A 25,000-nucleotide genomic window follows, 5' to 3' on the forward strand; every position below is an offset into this window, starting at 1 on the left:
GCACCGTCCTTCTGGGGGCTGGTCGTGGTCGTGGTGGTGGAGACGAGGCTTGTTGGGTGGCAGGCAGGCGTTCCTCGGGGGGGAGAGAGAGGAGGGAGAGAGAGGAGGGGGAGAGAGGGGGGGGAGAGAGGGCCTGCTGTGCTGCCTGTCAGGAGGACATCCGTTAAGGACCTGATCTCATTGCAGAAGACTGAGAATGTAAGTTTCATTCCTGTTGGTGATATTTCAGAGTCCTGTTTTTTGTACGTGTTCCGCTTTTGTACCCTGTGGTGTGTGTGCGTGTGTGTGTGTGCGTGTGCGTGCACATGCGTGTGTGTGTGTGTGTGTGCGTGTGCGTGTGCGTGTGTGTGTATTGTAGAAGATGTATGCCTGAATAAATGTGATAGTCAATAACAAAATGGATGTGGGAGCTGATAGGAAGTCAAAGAGAGTGAAACACAAGCAGAGGCATGTTAGAAAACACTCGCACCACCACCCCGCTAGACGTCAGACGGCTCCAAGCTGTGCTTGGAATTCTGTAGTTCTCCAGCCAACGTCCGCCTTCTCCCTCTGCTGCTGCGTCTCTACCCCCTCTCACACTCTCTCTCTCTCTCTCCCGTCGTCACTCCTGGTAGGAAACAATTACAGATCTGTTTTGGGACTTGTGTGTGGGCGGCTTCTTATTAGTCCGCCTCTCTGGGGATCTGCTGCTCAATAGAAGTCCAGTTTCCAGTTCCTCACAAAGTCACCGGCTCTCCCCCCTCTTCTTCACTCACTTTGACTTTCTCCTCCTCCAGATAACAGCCAGGACCAGGGAGCAGGTGTCCCGGAGCAGTTCACCGGCCTGCTGCACGGATCCTCGCCCGTCTTCGACTGCCGCGAGGGCCCCTTCAGGCTGCCGGGTGTAGTACCGCCACCGGCCACCACCGCCCGGGGGGGCCACCACCCCGAGTCGACCAAAGGACCGACCAAAGTCAAGACGGTAGCAACAGCGGCGCCGTCAGCACCGCCACCACCCACTAGCCGTCCCAGTATGGCCGCCATCCTGACAGACTGTGACCCCAAAGCCATCTACGCCACCGTGATCAAGGAGCCCCGGGGCGACTCCTCCGGGGCAGCAGCAGGGGGGGCGTCCGCCGGCAGGATGCGCCCCCCCGGGGACCTGAAGCTGGCGCGCCCCCCCGGTGACCTGAAGCTGGCACGCAGCCTCTCCAAGTCGGACTCGGACCTGCTCGTGTCGCCGCCCAGCGAGGAGGAGGGCGGCCTGGGCAGCCGCAGCGAGTCGGTCTCCAACTGTAGCACGGGCAAGAAGAGGCTGGAGAAGTCTCCGTCGTTCACCTCCGAATGGGACGAGGTAAGAAGTTTGACTGGGAGATGATGAAGCGTTTGTCGGGTCCTTTAGTCTAGTCTATACAAATCAGTTCATGTAGACTGCAGGTCAGTGTAGATTGAAACGGAAGGTCACTGTTTACAATATGCACACAAGACACGTAACGCTTTGGTCAGTGTTTTAACTGCAAGCGGTTACAAATGCAGTGTGCAGGTGCAACTGCTACAACACCCTGAACACCAGGTAGAAACATACCTGCAAAACAAATGAGTATTTACACACAATTCACAAAACTGATACTAGTGCTGAACTGACTGAAAATGTCATATAGAAATTGAGACTAGTGCTGAAGTTGAACTGACTGAAAATGTCAGAAAGTAGTAAAAGCCATAGGTAGTAAAACATGAATATGATGTGTGGGAAATAAAAGTATCATAATACATAAGACGGCGATCCAGTTCATGGACAAGGATTGCACAAAAAAATGCAAACATTTACATCCGTATTTAAATAGTAGATTGAGTGTATGAATCCAAATCTATGCCTTCTGAAAGAGCGTATTGTCTCCTCTGAAGAAGATAAAAATCACAGTGACACAAAATCAGGCTGGCTGAGCATTTGAAGTCACAAGACATTTGAAGTCCCCTTGTCCATAATAGAGGATACAGAAACCATTGTATCAAATGCAAAGAACCCTCATGAAGACTGTGGAGAGCTTCAACAAAGACTTCCTGGAGCTCGCTCAACTCATGGACCGCCTACAGCTGTCCCTCATGGACCGCCTACAGCTGTCCCTCATGGACTGCCTACAGCTGTCCCTCATGGACCGCCTACAGCTGTCCCTCATGGACTGCCTACAGCTGTCCCTCATGGACCGCCTACAACTGTCCCTCATGGACTGCCTACAGCTGTCCCAAGGAGAAGATGGTACCCTTTGAGCTGTACCTGGTTTTGGACACAACCACACCAGCAAACACAACCTTTGTCTGCATGTTTATAGAGATGGAACGATATGAAAATTTCATATCACGAATCGATCATAGTGACCAAAATGATCACGGTTATCAGTATTATCAATGCTGAAAATGTTCAAAAAGTACTAATACACTCACAGAAATCATTTGACCAAGTTTTATATTGAAAACTCAAGACCCAAAAAGGATTGATACACTCACTGAAATCATTTCTCCAAGGCTGCACGTTTGCATCTGGGAGACGGTTGCCAACTTTGGTTAATGATGGACAGTATTTACCATGTTTTTCAACGAACTGTAATCAAGGTAACATGGTAATCACGGTACCACGGTTTTAATGATAATGGAAATTTGAAACGGTACGGTTATCGTGAAGGAATTTTATCACGTTATCATTAAAAACCGGTTATCGTTACATCCCTACATGTTTATAGGTAACTGGTGAAAAACATGAGCCTAGAACTGAACTTGAAATTTGAACCCGGTGTATTTTTTTTTTAAGATTTCTCATTCCTGTCGGTGTTTGTTATCATGGTGGATATTCCTCACTAAATATATCCACGCATTCAGCACTTAATACTTTGTCTGGGAGGGAGATAAAGAGCCGGGCAGAGAGAGAGAGAGAGACACAGAGAGAGAGAGAGCCACAGAGAGAGAGAGAGAGCCACAGAGAGAGAGAGGAGATTAGAGAAGACAAGAGGAGGATGGGGATGAAACGATTGAGGGGGCAGAGAGAGAGAGAGAGAGTAAGAGGAGAGAGAGAGAGTAAGACCAGCAGAGAGAGAGAGAGAGAGAGTAAGACCAGCAGAGAGAGAAAGAGAGAGGATTGGAAATTGAGATGCGGAGAGAACGACTGAGGCGCAGCTCTATCCTCCCTTCAGGACTTGTCTCCTCGAGTTGCCAAGGCTTCAGACTCCAACCTGAGCCCCCCTAGAGATGACACACACACACACACACACACACACACACACACACACACACACACACACACACACACACACGCACACACACACACACACACAGTTACCAAATATAGGATTATTCCAAGACAACAAAATGAGTCTCTTAAAAAAAAAATACTCGCCCGTCTGTGTTAGACAAAGGTGCTTGATGCAAACAGGTCCATAAAAAGACATTCTAATACTTAGAATAGCGTATGTTTTTGTATATTAATATTTAAATTACTTTTTTTTTTATTAATCATATTCAACGTACGTAACTGGCAGTTAGCCTTTTTCCTGTATATGAATGAACAGGAGTATACAGTCATTCAGGCCACAGCGAAAAAATTGTCCCTTAACATTATCTCACAATTTCGCCGACAACGATCTTCTCATTATTCCAGGACTTAACGATGTCCTCCAAGCTTCTCAACGAAGTGTTGCCATCATAAGCTGCCCTTGATGGCCATGAAATTAGTCTCGACTGTCCAACATTAGTCTCAAAGTAGTTGTGGGTTTTTGCCTGCTGGTATTGTGTGTTTTCTGTGTTGTTGTTGTTGCTCAGTGGAGATTCTTAACCCATTGATACCTGATGCAGCATTTGCGTGTATATCCCTCATTTGTGTGTGTATCCTTTTAAGACCGCGAACCGCGTGACGCGGTTCGCGGTCTTAAAAGGGATACACACGCAAATGCTGCATCAGGTATCAATGGGTTTTAAGGAGGACTCACTTGCCCTTGGCGGTTCATTCAGACACTATAGTGCAGCTGAGTCATACAGAGTGGCACATTACATTTATGGTTGTAGTTATGATGCCAGACCATTGGAGGGCGAGTGGATAGCACTCAAGCTCTCTCTCTCTCTCTCTCTCTCTCTCTCTCTCTCTCTCTCTCTCTCTCTCTCCACAGTGAGCAGATCACATTGCTGCCCACTGTTCCTTATATGACCCTCTCCCCTCCTCCCAGCAGCCACACAGTCAGTTGTGCTAATAGCAGCGCTGGCGGTCGATATCTTAGCCGCCCTGGCCTGCGCCGTGGGTTTGTATGTGGGTGGTCAGGGTTGAAGATTCCCATCCATCCCCGCCCCCGCCCAGTCCTGCTTCACCACCTCACTCACTGACCTCCCCAGGATGAAGATGCCAGGACTGTGAGTCTGGTTCCTGCAGGGTGAAATGCAAAATCACTCTTAATATATCGACAGAACTTTGACAGGGCTGTTGACCAATACCAATGAGGATTACTTGGCGCCGCTTGGCGATGTTTATCTTTCAAAAACTCACTTTCGGTGCGGTTGTGCATCCCCATCACATACTCGCATTTTTCAACCGCTGCAACGAGGAATTATGCATGATTATGACTAGAGTATTTTTTGCATGGTGATATATTACCTCTTCACTACGCCTTTCTGTTGGATCACTGCCTTACTTATAGCTCATTTCCTCATATATCTGTGAAAATGTGACTTTATTATGTTATGTCCATTACAGGCCACCGTACGTTGTTCAGAGATCTGTCGATGCTAGAAGCGACACGAGGGAGACGGTGACTCAGCAGCAGCACAGGCAAAAAACAGGCTGGAGGAGATGGTGGTTTAGCGGTCAGGAATGATGCTTGTTCTCTCAGGAAGAACTATTTCTCATCACCTCAGCATTCGCCCATATTTACTTGTTGTCAATGAGAGAGAGATGGAGACGAGGCGTTTTGAGACGCGGCCTAATTAAAGATGCCAGTCAACGTTCAGAAGCCCTTTCAGGCTCGAAGGAAAAGTACAGCATATTGACAAGTCTGAGTCATTCTTACTTTTAAGCCTAGGTGTACAGACTAGAGTAGACAGCCCAGGGTAACCTTGTCCGCTCCACGGAATGCTATATTTTCGAGCACTACCAGGAAAGTTTTTCCCCCCACCGTTATCCTCGGCATCAGCATTGCCAGAGGGATTGAAAACATCATAACAACATAACTTTAGTTTATAGGCCTTGTCAAAGTCTGCCAAGGAGACACTCCCTTCAAATTGGTGGTATTGTTTAACTTTAGTATCGTTGAACAAAAACCACCCTGCCCAGATCGGCGGAGGGGGGTGGAGCAACAATCTTAGGCAAAGGGGGAATGGGCCTTTTTCACAGCCGCCATTTTGTGTCTAAAGGGCAGGGTCTAAAACGCAGGTGCAACCAACTCACTGATTAGGGCCCCAGCACTGGGAACACCTAAATGGACTGCAAGTTGGAAACCCTAATTCATGTGTCGGTGCACCTGTGCTACTTCCTGCCTTTTGGACACAAAATGGCTGCTGTGAAAAAGGCCCATTGGACATGTACGACCAGTATTAGTATGAGCAAGTATTCTGTAAGAGATATGGAACTAAATCTATTATGATGATACCATTAGGTCATTTGTATCTCTGATGGTAGAACCCAGAGCTGGTGTATATAGAAGAGTCGCGACATCTCCATTCACTCCAATGGACAATTCATTTTTTACTCCCAAGAGTTCCAGGAAGTAAGGTTCTGGATTGTGCAGCACTGTCGAGTTGCAGCAAAATGGCCAGTTTGTGTTGTACTCTGAACGTTTTCCGAATCAAATTGTACATTATCAGCTTTATTTTAGCGTTCAAAAGTAGCGCGAGACCCCTTCCTGGCTGTTCATTGGCTAATGAGTCACGCATTTTGGTCCTCCGCTGCTGACGCCACTCACTCTCTCTCTAAATTGCTCTGGTAGAACCTACTGGAGGGTAGAATTGTTACATGATGAACCTGCCCCTGATACATTGCTATGCCTCTGCACAGGCTCGTGGGGTAATAAGGTCACTGGAGGGGACAGCTTGCGTCCTTGAGTCAAATCCCTCTTTAACAGTTTGTGCTCGCCGGAGGGGAGGAAGGAAGGCAGGCAGCAGGCAGGACAGTGGACACCTCACTGTCCAATTATCCAGGTTGATGAACACCTCGCCTCCTCGCTCTGTGCCTCAGGGAGGTGCTCTTTCCAGGAGAGATGAAGCAGCAGGCACCATGACATTAAACTTGGTTATTGGAGATCGCCGCTCTTCCCCCTGATGCCCACAGCGGCATGCTGAGATGTTTCTGGTGTCTTCTCTCTGGTACGTGCAGCTAATATGCAGATCGACCGACTAGACTCGGCTTAATAATTGATCCATCGCAGGCTTTAGAGGAGTCGTGGGGGAAAACCGACGGTTTCCCTTTTCTCCGGCACTAGAGTTTCCCTCCCCGGTGGCCAGGAGGAGGTGGTGAAAGAACGCGTTGCATTCTCCTCCTCTGCGTGATCTCGGGAGCGATAAGGAGATGCACTCAAGGAGGCACTGGCCTGGTTTCTGTATGCACCACGCTAGTGTCTGTTACTGAGGGGAAATGGCCGGCTTCAGTTCTCTCAAGGTTTCTTTGAAATGTGAAAGTAGGCTAGCAGAGAGCTTCACTCTTCACTCTTCAATTAATTATTCACTATCCCCCAGGGAGGTCATTTGATTTACTGCCCAATCAATCAGTCACAAAATGAAAATGTTGGTCCATCATTTTTTTATAATGCAATTAATCTCCTGCAATTATAGCTTTTCCTTTGCTCTGGCTGTCAAGAATTATTTCACAGCAAATGCAGTGTGTTCCCGCACTGTAGGCGGCGGCTAACCATCCATTCTGACCAGTCTCATGTATGCACATGTTCTGTGTCATGCTCTCTTGTCAGACCCTGTGTGTGTGTGTGTGTGTGTGTGTGTGTGTGTGTGTGTGTTTGTGTGTGCGTGCGTGCGTGCGTGCGTGACGAGGGGCTGTTTGCTCGACCAATAGGATCACACGTTGTGGTAGAATAGCCCTGGGAGCTACATGGCTCATATGTTGACAGTTTGCTCGACAAGACAGCCGCAGCGAATGCTAATGCGCCGCTAACCCCAAGCTACAATGTGTAGAAGATAAGAACCCCGCTGCCCCTCAGAGCATGACGTGAATGAGCATGTTGCACACTGTGTGCAGTGGTGTAACTCCTGATTTTCACATGGCAATAGATGATATTAGCGTGTTGCACACTGTGCAGTGGTGTAACTCCTGATTTTCACATGGCAATAGATGATATCAGCATGTTGCACACTGTGTGCAGTGGTGTAACTCCTGATTTTCACATGGCAATAGATGATATTAGCGTGTTGCACACTGTGCAGTGGTGTAACTCCTGATTTTCACATGGCAATAGATGATATCAGCATGTTGCACACTGTGTGCAGTGGTGTAACTCCTGATCTTCTCATGGTAATAGATGATATTAGCATGTTGCACACTGTGTGCAGTGGTGTAACTCCTGATTTTCACATGGCAATAGATGATATCAGCATGTTGCACACTGTGTGCAGTGGTGTAACTCCTGATCTTCTCATGGTAATAGATGATATCAGCATGTTGCACACTGTGTGCAGTGGTGTAACTCCTGATCTTCTCATGGTAATAGATGATATTAGCATGTTGCACACTGTGTGCAGTGGTGTAACTCCTGATTTTCACATGGCAATAGATGATATTAGCGTGTTGCACACTGTGCAGTGGTGTAACTCCTGATTTTCACATGGCAATAGATGATATCAGCATGTTGCACACTGTGTGCAGTGGTGTAACTCCTGATCTTCTCATGGTAATCGATGATATTAGCATGTTGCACACTGTGTGCAGTGGTGTAACTCCTGATCTTCTCATGGTAATCGATGATATCAGCATGTTGCACACTGTGTGCAGTGGTGTAACTCCTGATTTTCACATGGCAATAGATGATATCAGCATGTTGCACACTGTGTGCAGTGGTGTAACTCCTGATCTTCTCATGGTAATCGATGATATTAGCATGTTGCACACTGTGTGCAGTGGTGTAACTCCTGATCTTCTCATGGTAATCGATGATATTAGCGTGTTGCACACTGTGTGGAGTGGTGTAACTCCTGATCTTCACATGGCAATAGATGATATCAGCATGTTGCACACTGTGTGCAGTGGTGTAACTCCTGATTTTCACATGGTAATAGATGATATCAGCATGTTGCACACTGTGTGCAGTGGTGTAACTCCTGATCTTCACATGGTAATAGATGATATCAGCATGTTGCACACTGTGTGCAGTGGTGTAACTCCTGATCTTCACATGGCAATAGATGATATCAGCATGTTGCACACTGTGTGCAGTGGTGTAACTCCTGATCTTCACATGGCAATAGATGATATCAGCATGTTGCACACTGTGTGCAGTGGTGTAACTCCTGATTTTCACATGGTAATCGATGATATCAGCATGTTGCACACTGTGTGCAGTGGTGTAACTCCTGATTTTCACATGGCAATAGATGATATCAGCATGTTGCACACTGTGTGCAGTGGTGTAACTCCTGATTTTCACATGGCAATAGATGATATCAGCATGTTGCACACTGTGTGCAGTGGTGTAACTCCTGATCTTCTCATGGTAATCGATGATATTAGCATGTTGCACACTGTGTGCAGTGGTGTAACTCCTGATTTTCACATGGCAATAGATGATATTAGCATGTTGCACACTGTGTGCAGTGGTGTAACTCCTGATCTTCTCATGGCAGTAGATGATATCAGTAGCATGTTGCACACTGTGTGCAGTGGTGTAACTCCTGATCTTCACATGGTAATAGATGATATTAGCGTGTTGCACACTGTGTGCAGTGGTGTAACTCCTGATCTTCACATGGCAATAGATGATTCGTGTTTTGCATCTTTGATGTCATTTGCTACTAATGAGACCTGCCTTAGTTTTTAGCATGGAGGACTGTGTTGTTGCTCGCCAGCCCATTAAAGGCCCCATGTGATGCTATTTTTAGCTGTTTAAAACATGTCTCACAGGTCTTTAAAACAAGGTTATGAATGCTGTTGCCTCTCCAGCCTCTGTGCCACTTCTCTGTCCACTCTGTCTCTTCGCTCATTAACTATGCGCTGTTCTGAGGGGGCGGGGCCTCTGATAGGAAGATGATCTGTTACTTTAGATCCATCTTTGGTACAGTTGATTGTGTTCTGGACATTTTGTCCACACTATGTAAATGCAACAGACAACAAGGTGTGGTCTTCCTCATTCCGTTGGCGGGGGGCGGAGTGTAACTTTGTGATGTCACAAAGTTACGGAAGTCAAGACGGCTCGTTTTGGAGGCATTGTCCCTTACATGGCTGCTGTGGATTTCTCTGGGAACCATTGAGACGTCCATCATGTCCTTTATAATCAGAATCAGATGGAGAAATCCTGTTTTACACGAAATGGACCTTTAACAATCTAGAAACCAATATTATTGTCAAAATTTACTTTTGTCCAGTAAGAGCCTTGATTAATGTTAATGAACTCAGAAACCTATTTTTTGCACTTGAATATTAATTTAGCAGCCTAATATTTTGTTTAACCTTTATACGGGGGGAGTCTCACTGAGAGCAATGCTCTCTTTTTCAGGAGCTCCCTGATCACATTCACCCACACATTCATACCTGGAAGCTGACCAGTACAACCACAGTCTGATCTGCTGGCCACTGAGCAGCTCCACTGGAGCGGTTGGGGGTTAAGGGCCTTGCTCAAGGGCACCTCAGTGGTGGTAATGAGGGGAGGGGCAAGCGCTGCCTTTTCACTTTCCCCCACCCAGATTCATCCTGCCGGTCCCCGGGATTGAACCGACGACCTTCAGGGTCACAAGCTCGCTTCTCTAACCTGTTGGACCACCACTGCCCCTATAGAATACTATCCTGAAGACGATAGGCGAAAGCCCTGAATGTTGCTTCTCGTTCTCTTTCGAGGGACCAGACCTCTGGGTGTGCTTGAGATGGAAATAGCCACACTGCTGTCGGTGCTGACGTATGTGAGGGAAATGTAGTTAAAGTTTGATTGGTTTGTAACTGACCCCACGCTCTCTTTCATGAGGTTGGGAGTGTCGTCTTAACGAGAGAGACGAGGGACGTCTCAAGCTGCTCTCCTCTCCATCCTCTCTCTGTCCCACTGCCAGGCAGATACCCCCCCATCTTGCTGGTTGCTGTGAGATGTAGGCGGCGCCGGGCTCTCTCTCTCTGTGGCAGCCATCTTGCTGGTTGCTGTGAGATGTAGGCGTCGCCGGGCTCTCTCTCTCTGTGGCAGCCATCTTGCTGGTTGCTGTGAGATGTAGGCGTCGCCGGGCTCTCTCTCTCTGTGGCAGCCATCTTGCTGGTTGCTGTGAGATGTAGGCGTCGCCGGGCTCTCTCTCTGTGGCAGCCATCTTGCTGGTCACGGCTGGCTGCTCTGGAACACTCTACTGAGCTGTGTGACAGCATCTGGTCCAGGGGTCCCAGGACGACCCCCCCCCCCCCCCTCCTCCTCCTCCCCATCATGCACACGCCCCTCCAATTTTTATTCTTTTATTTCATTGTCTCTCTAGTCTGCCAACTATTCCCATTCTCACAGCCTCTCTCTCTCTCTCTCTCTCTCTCTCTCTCTCTCTCTCTCTCCCTCTCTCTCTCTCTCTCTCTCTCTCTCTCCCTCTCTCTCTCTCTCTCTCTCTCTCTCTCTCTCTCTCTCCCTCTCTCTCTCTCTCTCTCTTTCTCTCTCCCTCTCTCTCTCTCTCTCCCCCTCTCTCTCTCTCTCTCTCTCTCTCTCTCTCTATATCAGTCTTATTCCTCTTCTTTACACAGAGCCTCGGATACGCCGCCTCTGGTTTCAACACCGGGACATTTGACTTGCATGAGATGAGGTCTTGGCCTTGCCTTCTCTCCATTTAAGGAGCTCTGTGTGTGTGTGTGTGTGTGTGTGTGTGTGTGTGTGTGTCTTGAGTATGTGTGTGTGTGTGTGTGTGTGTGTGTGTGTGTGTGTGTGTGTGTGTGTGTGCGTGCGTGCGTGCGTGCGTGTGTGTGTGCACACAATATGCGGGTGTGTATGTAAAGCGCATGCTAATGTCGCTTGCTCTTGGTCCTGGGATCACACTGAACATGACAATCCGGGGGGCACATTGTGTGGGCCAGCAGAGAGAGAGAGAGAGAGAGCTCCACACATGGGAGGAGAGAGAGAGAGAGAGAAAGAGAGCGACAGAAGGAATCCACTTCACTCTTAACTTAATTTTCTATTGGCACCACACAGATCCAGTAGCCACCACACAGATCCAGTAGCCACCACACAGATCCAGTAGCCACCATGAAACCAGCGTTTGTGAGTATTATTGATTCCCGTCCGTGCAGCAGCTCCACTGGAGTCTCATCCATCTTTTCTACCTGCCGTGAATGAATTGAACGGGGAAGGAAATCATTCCTCTTTTGTCGTTGTGTTTCTTGTGTTTTTGTACGGCTGACTTGTTTGCTCTGTGCTGGTTATTCCCATATTCCCCATCTTTTCCTTTAGTGTGTTCTTTGAATAGTTCCTCCTCTGTCTGAGGCATTTTAAACTGCACACAGGCAGTTTCTGAAGCACTTCTCTGTTCTTCTTATCGCCATTCTTCTTTTAGAGCTGTTTTGATGAGGCCATTTTGGACTTTCGTTATGTGACTGTGAGGAGAGAACGACCCTTGTTGCCGCTTGTTAGCGTGAATTCCCCTCGATTGGACGCGCTGGTGGAAAACAAACTGGCTGTGTGTGTCGTAGTAGCATGGTGCAGCCAGCAGGGGAGCTCTATTCTCGAATCCCCCCGGCCCCCCGCCAGCCAGGAAGAGATTAACACAGGAGAACCACAGAAGGAGGCTGCACACCCCCCCTGATTGTGTTGATATACGTACGTAAGTGTATCCGTGCTCTGTCCTCTTATCAGTGCGGTCAATGGAGACAAGGGATTCCCTCTCTCTCTGACCATTTCACCTCAACGGACGAGATGTTATGTTTGTATTTGCAGTGCGTCTCTTGCTGAGCGGGTTTCAGAGTTGTTGAGTTGCAGGGAGGAAAGGGGCGCGGTGCTCAGAAGAAGCACGAGCGTGACGATGCGATTTCCGGGACACATTTGGCTATTTCAGGAGGACGTTGACGGGACGTGCTGACAGTGTGTTGTCCCAGTGGAGTGTAGAGAGGCGCTGGCAGCTGCTCAGAGAGGCTGTTTGTGTTCTCTGGACGCCTCGCAAGACAAGTCCACCGTCCAACCATCGTTTTGGTGCCAGCTTGCCGATTTGAGGCCGGTGGTCTGGGCGCACTCTCTCTCTGTGGCACTCCTTTATTTCACCCTGAACCCGCTCTGCCAGCCCCCCCTCGGTCCCACCGCTCCCCCCCCTTCCCCCCCATCCCATGTCTCAGAATCTCCTGGATGGATGACTGGATCGAGACATCAAGATTCTCAAAGAAAGACTGATCAGTTTAGGGGGGGGCACGGTCGCACAGTGGTAAGCGCCGTCGCCTCACAGCTAGAAGGTCCTGGGTTCGATTCCCACCTGGGACGCTGTGAGCGCTGAAGGAGTGCGTGCCCGTCCGCATGTCCTCGAGTGAGTCAAAAGGGACCTTTCTTTGTGGAGTTTGCATGTTCTCCCCATGCCCCCTGGGGGTTTCCTTCACATAGGAGCCCCTCACCAAAACATGCAATATCCTGGTCGCTGAAGTGGTGCCTCCTCTGGTCGTTCGGCGCGCCTGTTCGGAGGGGAGGGGAACTCGTTGGAATAGCGTGAACCTCCCACATGCTATGTCCTACCGGTGAAGCTTCCCCTGTCAGGTGAAAAGAAGCGGCTGGCTAACTGCCCATGTCTCGGAGGAAGCATGGAGCCAGTTTCGGCTCTCCCCAGATCGGCAGAGGGTGGAGCAGCAACCAGGATACATAAATTAAAATTAGCACTAATGGTGGATAAAAATGGGATTAAAAAAATATATATAAAAAAAGACTGATCAGTTTATGTTTTCAGATCACAGTGAAAATAGCTGTCAAGTTGATTCTCCTCTGTGATCGTAGACCAGCGCTTGCTTGATAAATGGGCTCTTTAGTCTCTCACGCTGGCCGTCTCTCATCCCTCCTCCTCCTCCGAGCTGTTCAGCTGTTGACCTCCACCTCGCCGGTGACCTCTGGCCCCCCCGCTCATTGTGTCTCCTTGCCTATAGGGAGCCCCCCCCCTCTCTCTCTCACAATGGAGTCCAGCTCGTCTCCACTCCAGGTCTCTGTATTGATCAGACTCTGCAGCACAAACACACATTCCTCTTCCTCCTCGATTAACTCTCAAGGCGCCAGGTCGCATCGAGTGTCCTCCTGCAGAAACTAAACCCCCCCCCCCCGGGTTGTTGATGTGTTTTACCTTGAGGAAAAGGATATATTTACCCAAAGCTCCAGCACTATATCACAGCTGTCTGTCACGCCGGCTGCTTCTAAAGCCCGTTGGACCGGCTAGTTTTATTCACCCTTCCATTACCTTAGATGGGGGAAGCCAAGACTTCCAGATTGAACGAACGAAGCGACTTACTTTATAGTATACTACTGTATAACCGTGTGCGCGTACTTAGGGTGTTTAGATGTTTGCTATGCTGCCGACATCTGCCAGGGATACTCAACTTGCTTTGCCCGGGTGCCACTTTCGTGAAATGATAGAAGGCCAGGGGCCAGTTAATAAACAAAACAATATACATTTTTCTGTAGCGGATTGTAGGTTTTTGGGGTGTCAGCCGGAGTTTAGTCTGACAATGTTGTGCACACCGGATAGTTAGTTAAGTTAGTTAGGTTAAGTACATACATAAGTGCCTGGGTAGCGACGGCAGTATTTGACAATTTAGCAGCTAAATCATAGATTATTGAAAGATATTCCATATTCCAGACTGAAATGCTATAACAGAAGTGTGAGTATTGGCCAGAATGACATGAACATTTGGACACTTATTCAGCGGGTATCTTGCATGTTGCGTTCAGGTGCACTGTAATTGTTATTCCAGGTGCAATTCCATCGCGGGCCACACAGGGGGCGCCGGCCCGCGGCCCGCAAGTTGAGTATCACTGTGCTACAGCATGCATGTTTAATGCCATCATTCTCTCTGTAAGTACAAGGTCTCCTCGTACGCTGCAGCTGGATGCATCCAGAGTAACGTATCCAGAGTAACGTATCCAGAGTAACGTATCCAGAGTAACGTATCCAGAGTAACGTATCCAGAGTAACGTATCCAGAGTAACGTATCCAGAGTAACGTATCCAGAGTAACCTATCCAGAGTAACGTATCCAGAGTAACGTATCCAGAGTAACGTATCCTGGCACTGGCAGCGCTGCAGAGACTGATGGCCAGTTAGTGGAGAGATCAGGGATGGGCAACTTTGATGATAGAGAGGGCCACAAAAAAAATGTCCTCGCTACCAGAGGGGGGCCAGATTGTGACCGTGCACTTCCACCAGTAGCCTACTGTAACACCATCACTCCAAAATATAGCTACTAAGTTGATGAAAAGGACTGGTAATCAAAGTGTATTATACCAATATAATTTATATTTTTCATATTCAAATTGAGTAATTCTTCCATTCAGATGACACCAGAAACTTTGCTCTAGCTTTAAAACAGCCCGCTACAGCAATTTGATGGGGTACAACATCACCCAAATATGTGATACTAATCAGATTAGTAATGTTGCATGTGCAATGTGCATTCTGGATATAGTTTGTAACAATAGCGTTAGCTCAAATGCTAACGTTAAACAGTATGTGGATGGACAATGCTAACGCCATTAGCGCCATGTTCTGGGATGTACAGTAAATATATATATATGGGGCCCCCTGGGGATTGACCCAGGGGGCCACACTGAGTGAGGTTGGGGGCCGCCAGTTGCCCACCCCTGGTGTAGATGCTACAGTGGAGTGACAGAATAGGAAGACCCCTGGTATACCGTGTGTACTGTACAACTCTGTAGCTGTGGCTTTTCCTGTGAGAGCCATAGAAAAGGCAGCTGAATAGCAGAGCTTCTCAGACTGAGATCACTAAAGTCCTTGTTGTTCCCATTCTGCTCATTGCTGAGACCCACCTGATGCCCCTCTGACGGGGGTTTTTATCCTCACCTGGGTGGCTTTATAAGGGGAGAGCACTGGCCTGTTCTCATTACCACAGCAGCTGACGACAGCTCAGTGTGTGTGGGTTACATACTGGACCCCGGAGGGCTGCCAGCTTTCATCAAGAGGCTCATAATTGACTCTGTGGATCTGACGACTAATAATTTAGGGTGTTACGAGGGCAACGTAAAAAAAAGAGCACTTTTGTAACAAATTATGACTAATTGTGCAGAGAATATGTGAGGGTTTATATAGAGATATAGCCACGATCAGCACAGTGGTCTTCAGTGGACACGACAGGCAGTAGGAGTTGTTTCCCCCCCATCAGTCAGATCTCTGCCGGAGAGATGAGAGAGGGGCATTCTTCATTTGGTGGGCCAGATCAAACACCCGTCTGTCCACCCCTTTATTTGCCACATGGTTCGGTCCAGCGCTTCTCTCCCGCATCTCTTTAGCCAACATCTGCCTGGTCTAAGTTAGCCTGGGTAAACCCAGCCCCCAGTGACCTGCTCTCAGACAGACCCTGCTCACTAGTCACAAGGTCACGTAGTGACTGAGAACAGGTCTGAGAGCAGGTCACGTGGGGGCTGGGTTTACCCAGGCTAGGTCTTAGTTAGTACTGAGAGTAAGAGGATCCTCCCCTCCATTTAAGAAAATAATCTGAAATATTCATGGTTGTTATTTTGTGTTGATCAACTTTCCGAAAGCAACTAAAAAAGCACTCTAGGACAGTACTGTAAATGTACAGACACAGTGTCCTGATTCGATGTAATGTGACACAACATTAGCTTGTAGAGCTTCTGTTCTGATTGGTCAAATTAGCTTTCATCATTTCTAACTAAGGTGTATGGTAAGACCCTCCACACACACACACACACACACACACACACACACACACACACACACACACAGTTCTGTTGATTCATCTCGGTCTTTACCCTCAGAAGTGATGCAGACGACTCACAAACAAAGTTCCTATGGTGTCTGACAGTGTTGGAGGATATGTGCTGCTGGGAGACGGAGGTGTGTTGTAGAGTAGAGCAGTTGTCTAACTGCTCCCGACGAGCAGTTAGTGCCTTGCATGGCTGCAGACGCCGTCGGTGTGTGAATGGGTGAATGTGAGGTATTCATGTAAAAACGCTTTGGGTAGTCGATAGACTATATAAAATGCACTCTATAAATACAGTCCATTTACCATTTAGAGCTCGCGGGGACAGAGATGTGTGACTGTAGATGTAGTGGATATGTGCTCAGTGTCCAACGACGCCCCCGCACAGGCCAGATGTATTTTTATTTTTTTTAATTTTCTGCTCTCCCCAAAATTTCAATAAACCTTTATGGCCATATTATTACAATACAACAATACCGGTGTTGTTGACAGTAATAAAAGACGCCAAATCATTCAAAACAATAAGCATTTTGCTTTTAGGAGCATCGTCCCAGCGTGCGGCGCCGTTCCAAAACGTGTCGACGTGTGTCGTCGCCTGGGAAACGCACATCCCATAATACATATATATCTGAATATATAACTCTGTCTTGTTTATGTTTGAGCGTTTTGTAGCTTGTTTGTTGATTTGTTTGTATTGTTGAACTTGAATGATTTGTGTCTTGTAAGCCCAGACGGGCTGGGCACTTTGAATATGGTGCATGCACACAGAAATAAAAATGTATCTATCTATCTATCTACAACTGTTCGCATCGCATCCCATAATAGTACGATGATACTTGGGGATGGCATTGCGAACATAGATGCGAACAGGTTAGCTAAAAGTTTAGCGTCGCCAGCGAGGAGCCCCCGCCGTTGCGGTCGGTGGGAAGGTTTCAAAATCCCTCCAGGCCTGAAAAACGTTCTAGGGGGAAACACTGGTGCTGGTGGGAGACGGAGGTGTGGTGGAGAGCTAGCGGGAACAGAGATGTGTGGCTGTCGTCTACCATGCCGTCTATACATCTTTGTAAATTGAACAACACAGAGAGGGGTAACATAGAAAATACTTTCATCCTCCTCACTCCCCCCCGCACGCCTCTCTCTGCATTGAAGTGGAAATGAAGCGTCTTCCTCGTTACTGAAGGTGCTCAGGATTCACTTTGAACAGGAAGAAGCGAGATGCCTTTACTGAAGACTAATGTTAGACACCGCAGCAGACTGCCGCACAGCCGGTTTTATCTACTTTTTATTCTTTATTTATAATAGTCTCACCTCCTCTTCTCAATGCTCCTCTGTTCACTATATCACTGCCAAACAGCATATTACATTTAGTTTTATGTTCTCAATATCAAAGGTGTAGTAGGAGGATCTTGCATAACAACTGGTGGGATGAAAGTAAGATGATTTGTAGATGGGGACAAGGAAGGGAAAAAAAAAAAAAAAAAAACCCTAACTCTCTCTCAGCAGACACCGGCGGATTCAAAACCACGGAGAGCTAATTCCGTTGAAAGCGTAAGATCACCACCTTCATCTCAATATCTCCTGGTCCTTCTGCGGTGGGGTCTCTCTCCTCTTCTGGGGCGTTCTTCTCAGAGATAGACGGGCTCCTTTCAGGCTTCACAAAGCTTTGTGGAATGACATAATCTCAGTGATTATGGATTTAATTTCAGTATTCCATGTCTTTCTTTTAGCAGACAAAAACCTTCATTTAACTAATTGAGTTAACCGGTCTGATAGAAACTCTTTTAAATCGATGCATGATGCTTCATATTAAGCTTTCTCTCTTTGCTCCTCTGATGGACATTTCCCTTCAAATTTTCATTCTACCATTGATGTAGAATAAATTAAAGTTAAGAGTTCTTGAGTCAGAGATTCTTTTCTCTAACAACTATATTATTTAAACATTTACCTACTGATGATGATTTCATAATGAGGGGCACTTCACAAATGTAGATTTTGCTCTCCAGTGTCAATATAAGTTTTGATACTAATGAAGACTGCCATCTAACCTCCATAACAGGCTATCAAAAAGGCACGACCAAGATAGCTACTTTACCAAAGATTATTTTCCTGCAATATGCCCACACAGACATGACTGAATATGGTGTCAGTTACCCACAGCAGGTATTTACTCCCAAGTTATGAAAAGTGTTTTTTATCCACAAGAAGACCTTGGTCACAGTGTCTGACAGGTGTCCGCCCCTCCACCCGCGCCCCCCCCCCCACTCCATTGCAATATATAGAGAGGCAAAGGGACCGCCTACTTCCTGCTTCAGCACTGTACCAGAGATTTTCATCCGCCATTTATTTTCCCATAGACATTTCTTAAAATGCTTATAAAAATAGTTTCATCAAGCCAAACGGTCCAGCTATGTTTAGAATCGGGAGAGGCTGTAGAACATTTCACTCGGACCAAAACTTAAAAAAAACATTACATTGAAAAAATATTTTCTTTAAATCCGCAATTCTTTTACGTTTTGGTCCGAGTGAAATGTTACGTGGTCTCTCCTGTTTTCTAAATATATCTGAACCGTTTGGTTTGAACAAGTACAACTATTTTTATAAGCATTTTACGAAATGCCTATGGGAAAATAAATGGCGGATGAAAATCTCTGGTACAGTGCTGAAGCAGGAAGTAGGCGGTCACTTTGCCTCTCTATTGAAAACATATACACACACACACACACACACACACACACACACACACACACACACACACACACACACACACACACACACACACACACACACACACACACACACTCTTGGATTGGATTGGAGGCCTTACTCCAGTTGTGTGAGAGGTTGCTACTCTGGCGCACTGCTGATCCAATCAGTGCATTTGAGGGAAATGACAGCCTGTGTTCGTGTGTGCGTGGCTGCGCGTGCATCCACATGTGTGCATGCGTACGTGTCATAGATTAGTGAGTATGCTTGGCGAACAACACCGTAGTAATTTTCACATACATTATCTCGAGATGTATGTATGTATGTATGACGCATGGAACTGGACTGTAAGAAGGCATGCTGGTCTGGGAATCTTTGTTCAGTTATAACTCTTTCTTCTGTTACGTTTTATACCGTGTATAATAATAATAAGAGCGTCGGTTGACTCGACACATGGACTGATCGGTGTAATTGTTATTGGCCCAAAACATCACGATGCAGATCTTAAATTTAATTTGTCATACGATGTTTCCTTCCCATTGAGTGCTCAATATAGAAAATGCACGGAACGCCCGAAGCACTTGGTTTTGTTTGTGTATCATTTCAGTGCAGACCTGCGCTTTACTTCTGCCAGTTTCTCACTTAACTCAATTGCCCAGAACAAACCTTTGCTTTGTGATCATTTACACCCAATTCTGAGCCCGAGAAGCCTGAGAAAGCCTGTGTTCAATCATTATTGCTCTGGCTGCGGGCGGCACTGTCTTGTCAAATAAATACACCCTGGTAGCTCTTCCAATATCAAACAAAATGAAATGATTGCCATGCCTTGGGCGTAAAGGATGCACACAGCCTGGCACTCACGATGCAGTCGCTTAAATGCATTTCAAAGAATTTCAGTTTATGTGTCTTCTTCCAAGATGACCGTCCCCAGAGATACTCTTAAAGGAACAGTTCACCCAAAAATGAAAATTCTGTCATCTGCTCACTCTCATGCCAGATGAAACACAGGTGAAGTTGGTCCATATAACACACAACTTGAGAGAAAACCAGTCAGCATTGACTTCAGTACAGGTACAACTCACCTGGACTGTGGACTTGATAGACCTGTGTTTCAACTGGGACGAGGGTGATGATGTAGATGACAGAATTTTCTTTTTTGGGGGGGGTGAACTGGTTCTGTAATGTTCTCATTTCCTTTTACAGGGTGACTGTAACGTTTGATGGTTTGTTTGAAGGCATGGGGGATTTTCTTGGCATTTTGCTGGTGAGAGGTGGAGGCTAAACTCAGTGAAGGCTCCTCCAGGTTCTCATCCGTGTTCCTCTCTGTTCCTGTCCTCAGATCGAGAAGATCATGACACTGATTGGTGCTGGCATCGATTTTTCCAGAGATCAGCATTATGCAACACCAGGTAGAGTATTACCATTATAGTCATTTTCATGTTGTGAAATGTTAATTGGTTGTACTGGATACAATCTGCTTCTAGCCACTTCCCATTCTCTGCTGATAGAGGTTAACACCTGGAAAATTAAAATAGATAAGAGAGTGGGTTTTTTCCCCTCACTCTTGCATAGCCGTATCGTTACGTAAATTGACTTCCTTGTTTAAATTAACTCTTTTATAACTCCTTTTTGTCAACTCCCCTTTTTTCAATCCCCTCCCAAAACGCGTCATTGCAAAGTGGCCAGCTGGTGTTATCTTTGTAAATTGGTGGTTGTTGTTAATATGGTTTTCAACAGATCTTAGTGCTTAATTTGATCTCCTTTTTACTCACGTCTGTAATAAATGTCAGCACCGTTGTATTATTTATGTATTGTGAATCTTGCCATGAGAAGATAAAATCCTTAATGACACGCTTGGCCATAGGCAGAGATGATAAGTCAAAGTATGGACAGCGTAAGGGCGCATTTCAGTGTCTGTTATTTCTTCAAAACCTCCCATCAGAATTGATGAGTGTGATGCAGATTGGATTGCTGGATGTACTGCCGTCTGCCGGTGGGAGCTTCTCTGCCAAAGGTTGTCTCATTTGTCTCGTAGACGTTCTTGTAGTGGACCCAGACTGCATGCCTTCCATGCCAAAACCCACAGTTTCTCTTACAGTAGTATATACATTTTGCAGCATTTCAGAATTGTATGAAATGTCATGAAGTCAGTACCAGGTGTGTGTGTGTATATATATATATATATATATATATATATATATTTATTTATTTATTTAAGCAATATAGCATGAGAGCCAGTGTGTTGTGGCAAATATATCCCGCTGATCAGCTGTTATCCCACGAGGCCGCAGGCCGGGTGGGATAACTGCTGAGCAGCGGGATATATGCCACAACACACGCAGCTCGAGTGCTATATTGCTTTTATAAAACGGTTTCCAAGTATGATAATATAATAATAATAATAATACTATAAGTCCGACTGGCATGGCATTCTGATAGAGTCAGTTGAAACACTACTGTAAGGCGGGACCTCTAGCAAGAAGATAGATGTGTGGGTGATTTGATTGGATCGTTCTGGAGACTGAAGTTGACATTGGCCAATCCTGGCGCTTGCTGAGAAGCTGAGAGCTTTCTGCAAAGCCCGACACCAACTAACGTTACGTCTTATTTAGAAATGCGGGGTTAACAGCCTTTTTTTTTCAAAGAAGACATTAGCCCGCGTCTATTCTTGTACAAAACATAATTTTCTGCGAAGTATTAGTAAAGTTATAAGCGAAGATCGATTCACAAGGATCTGACAGCTGTCTCCGCCATTTTGTTTTTTCTACATTGTCATTTGAGGTAACCAAAGCCTTTTAGTAAGAGAGTTACGTCTCATAACCCATGGCCATGGGTTATGAGAGTGGTATACGGTATTTATACCATGGCTGTGAACCAATCAGATTGCTTGATTTGAGAGAGCCGTTTTATAAATATATATATACAATTTAAGAGCAAAGTGCCTGTAGGCCACGTTATTAGATCTAACTCAGTCATTTGTAATCAGATTTCCTTGCAGTGCCTGCTGCCCTGTGTCTCTGTGAGGCTTGTCAGTAGCATGTGGCTCGCCTGTCCTCAGCTCAGCGCTGATGGATGGCACCCTGCTGGGACTGATGGCACCCTGCTGGGACTCATGGCACCCTGCTGGGACTGAAGCCTCCATGGCACCCTGCTGGGACTGAAGCCTCCATGGCACCCTGCTGGGACTGAAGCCTCCATGGCACCCTGCTGGGACTGAAGCCTCCACTCCGTTTCTATCAGCTTCCTCCTCTCCCATGATCATACCTTCACTTCCTGTTTACACTGAAAGTGCAGCCTAAGCCCCTAAGCCGAAGCTTGATGTTGAAGCGATGCAGTAGATGTACTGAGCACAAAGCTCATCCCCTCATCCTCCCGCTCTCCATGTTTGTTGTGGTCTGCGTTAGACTGAGCTGTTGAGCATGTCTGGGAGGCGATGGTCTGCGTTAGACTGAGCTGTTGAGCATGTCTGGGAGGAGATGGTCTGCGTTAGACTGAGCTGTTGAGCATGTCTGGGAGGCGATGGTCTGCGTTAGACTGAGCTGTTGAGCATGTCTGGGAGGCGATGGTCTGCGTTAGACTGAGCTGTTGAGCATGTCTGGGAGGCGATGGTCTGCGTTAGACTGAGCTGTTGAGCATGTCTGGGAGGCGATGGTCTGCGTTAGACTGAGCTGTTGAGCATGTCTGGGAGGAGATGGTCTGCGTTGGACTGAGCTGTTGAGCATGTCTGGGAGGCGATGGTCTGCGTTAGACTGAGCTGTTGAGCATGTCTGGGAGGAGATGGTCTGCGTTGGACTGAGCTGTTGAGCATGTCTGGGAGGCGATGGTCTGCGTTAGACTGAGCTGTTGAGCATGTCTGGGAGGCGATGGTCTGCGTTAGACTGAGCTGTTGAGCATGTCTGGGAGGAGATGGTCTGCGTTGGACTGAGCTGTTGAGCATGTCTGGGAGGAGATGGTCTGCGTTAGACTGAGCTGTTGAGCATGTCTGGGAGGAGGAGATGGTCTACATTAGACTGAGCTGTTGAGCATGTCTGGGAGGAGATGGTCTACATTAGACTGAGCTGTTGAGCATGTCTGGGAGGAGGAGATGGTCTGCGTTAGACTGAGCTGTTGAGCATGTCTGGGAGGAGATGGTCTGCGTTAGACTGAGCCGTTGAGCATGTCTGGGAGGAGATGGTCTACATTAGACTGAGCTGTTGAGCATGTCTGGGAGGAGATGGTCTACATTAGACTGAGCTGTTGAGCATGTCTGGGAGGAGATGAGCTCATTGCTTTGTAGCCTTGAAGAAAAGACCAGACCACTGCAGTAAAGCACCTCCTGCCCTTCCCACCATGGCTTCTTGCATGTGGCTGGTTTGAAGCTGAATCCACTCCTCTGTGCGTCCGAGCTTCACGGGCCATCAGGGGGCGCACTGGAGAAGAACTCTCTGAGAGAGGCTCTCTCTCTCTGATGCACACGCCATCCTCTGGTTCCGTCCGCTGGTTTCCGTCTCGTCTCAGACTGTGGAGAGCTGTGATGTCTCTGGTGGAGCTCTGCACCTGCAGCCCCTCGTCCCCTTCTGCGTTCCACTGACCGACTTCCTCATTAGAGTGATTTTTTTTTTTTTTTTAACCGTTATTTATACAGGGGGAGTCTCACTCTTTTTCAGGAGCGCCCTGTTCACATTCACACACACATTCATACCTGGAAGCTGACCAGTACAACCACAGTCTGATCTGCTGGCCACTGAGCAGCTCCACTGGAGCAGTTGGGGGTTAAGGGCCTTGCTCAAGGGCACCTCAGTGGTGGTAATGAGGGAGGGGCACAAGCTCGCTTCTCTGAACCTTTAGGCCATGATGGAGGTGGGCTGGGGGATGCTTGAGAGAAACATGTTTAAAAAGTGTGAAAGAAAGGGAGAGACTCTGATGTCAAAGCAGGGGGAAGTTGAGCGCAAACGCAAGTGATCAGAGGAACCGGGGCAGAGCAGGGGTCTGTAGCTGAAACAACAGCTCACACTGACAAAGAGTGTCCACCTGCAGTGCCTCAGAGAGAGAGAGACTGAGGGGTTAGGGGAGAGAGAAGAGGAGGAGGAGGGTGGAGAAACGCAAGTGAGGGGAGAGAGAGAGAGTGAGGGAGGGAGGGGAGAGAGAGAGAGTGAGGGAGGAGAGAGAGAGAGAGTGAGGGAGGAGAGAGAGAGAGTGAGGGAGGAGAGAGGAATTGCGGGTAGCAGAACAGAACAGCCAGGACAATAGGAGGACGTTGCCCCTCGCTGGGATTGACTGAAGCATCACTGGACGACACGGGCTTTTTGGAGGAGGAGAGGCAGCTTCATCACTCTCTTGTCTGCAGAGCAGTTGAGCCCGGGGGACCGGCCGTTCCTAAAGCGCATGTTCAAGCTGATTGGATACTTCCCTGGATTCCCTCCCCCTCCATCATAAATGCCTTCGCGTCTGGAGTCACCGAAAATGGGTAGTATGACGTAGGAGTCTCCTCTGGAACAGGATGGGGTTTGTTTGTAGTAGGTTGGGTAGGTAAAAAGTGCAGTGGGAGGTGGGGGGGGGTCGGTATTGATTCATCTGCAGCTTCATACATGTTTAATATTGTGATATCTTCTTGTTCTAGTAAGTTGCAGTGTTTTGTTTATCTTCCTGCACACGATTTGAAAAAAAAAAAAAAATCTAGTGAATATGGAACTCTGTCTCGTGGGCAGATTGATTTGAAATCTTAAGACTGAAAGTTAATCACACCGAACAAAACTGCTCTGATCTTTTCTTAAAATCACTTGTTTCAATGGTGGAAGTGGATCTGTGCTGTGTGTTTGCTTTGAAAGTAAGTGAATGTATTAGATTCAAATGTGTACAGATGTAAACAACTGTCCTTGTCAAAGTCAGGCTGCGACGCTCGTTTCTCGGCTTCAGCTCAGCTGTTGTTCTTGATCAGCTCGTTACAAAGCGCTCTGGGCTTTTCCATTAGCACCTCGTCGGCGTCCTGCCGTGTTCCTTCTGCGCGCTGTCATGTTCTCGCCTCGGCGAGGAGCTTCCTGTCAGGGGTGTGGCTGTGCTGGATGATGTGCTGACTAGGTCGGATCTGCACAATCGGGTACGAGGTTCTTTGGTAATTAACTGTCTCCTGGTTCTTCTGATCACAATTTTCCACCTGGTGGAGAAACGCATCACTACCCCGGGACAAACTCCCCCCCCCCCCCCCCGCTTGTCGTGGATCTGCTGCTCTCCTCTCTGGACCCTCTGAGCTTCTCCTCATTCAACTTGGAATTTGATGGGATGA

The 25,000-nt window shown here is 47.3% G+C and overlaps 1 protein-coding gene across 11 annotated transcripts in view; it reads left to right on the forward strand.

Moving 5' to 3' along the window:
- The window catches only part of LOC310781716 (ankyrin repeat and SAM domain-containing protein 1A), a gene marked incomplete at its 3' end in the record, with an annotated part of 115,263 nt that overhangs the window by 60,261 nt on the left and 30,002 nt on the right, over positions 1 to 25,000 (forward strand). For 7 of the 11 annotated variants that reach the window (XM_083642324.1, XM_083642328.1, XM_083642318.1 and 4 more), the window contains 3 exons: positions 777 to 1,333; positions 17,536 to 17,583; positions 20,078 to 20,147. In XM_083642324.1, the coding sequence (XP_083498450.1) occupies positions 777 to 1,333; positions 17,536 to 17,583; positions 20,078 to 20,147 (675 nt within the window). The remainder of the gene's footprint in view (positions 1 to 776; positions 1,334 to 17,535; positions 17,584 to 20,077; positions 20,148 to 25,000) is intronic. The other 4 variants (XM_083642325.1, XM_083642326.1, XM_083642320.1 and 1 more) reach the window with 2 other exon arrangements.

This window comes from Poromitra crassiceps, assembly GCF_964638095.1.
Source record: "Poromitra crassiceps genome assembly, chromosome: 8".
In the NCBI taxonomy this organism is placed as follows: Eukaryota; Metazoa; Chordata; class Actinopteri; order Beryciformes; family Melamphaidae; genus Poromitra; species Poromitra crassiceps.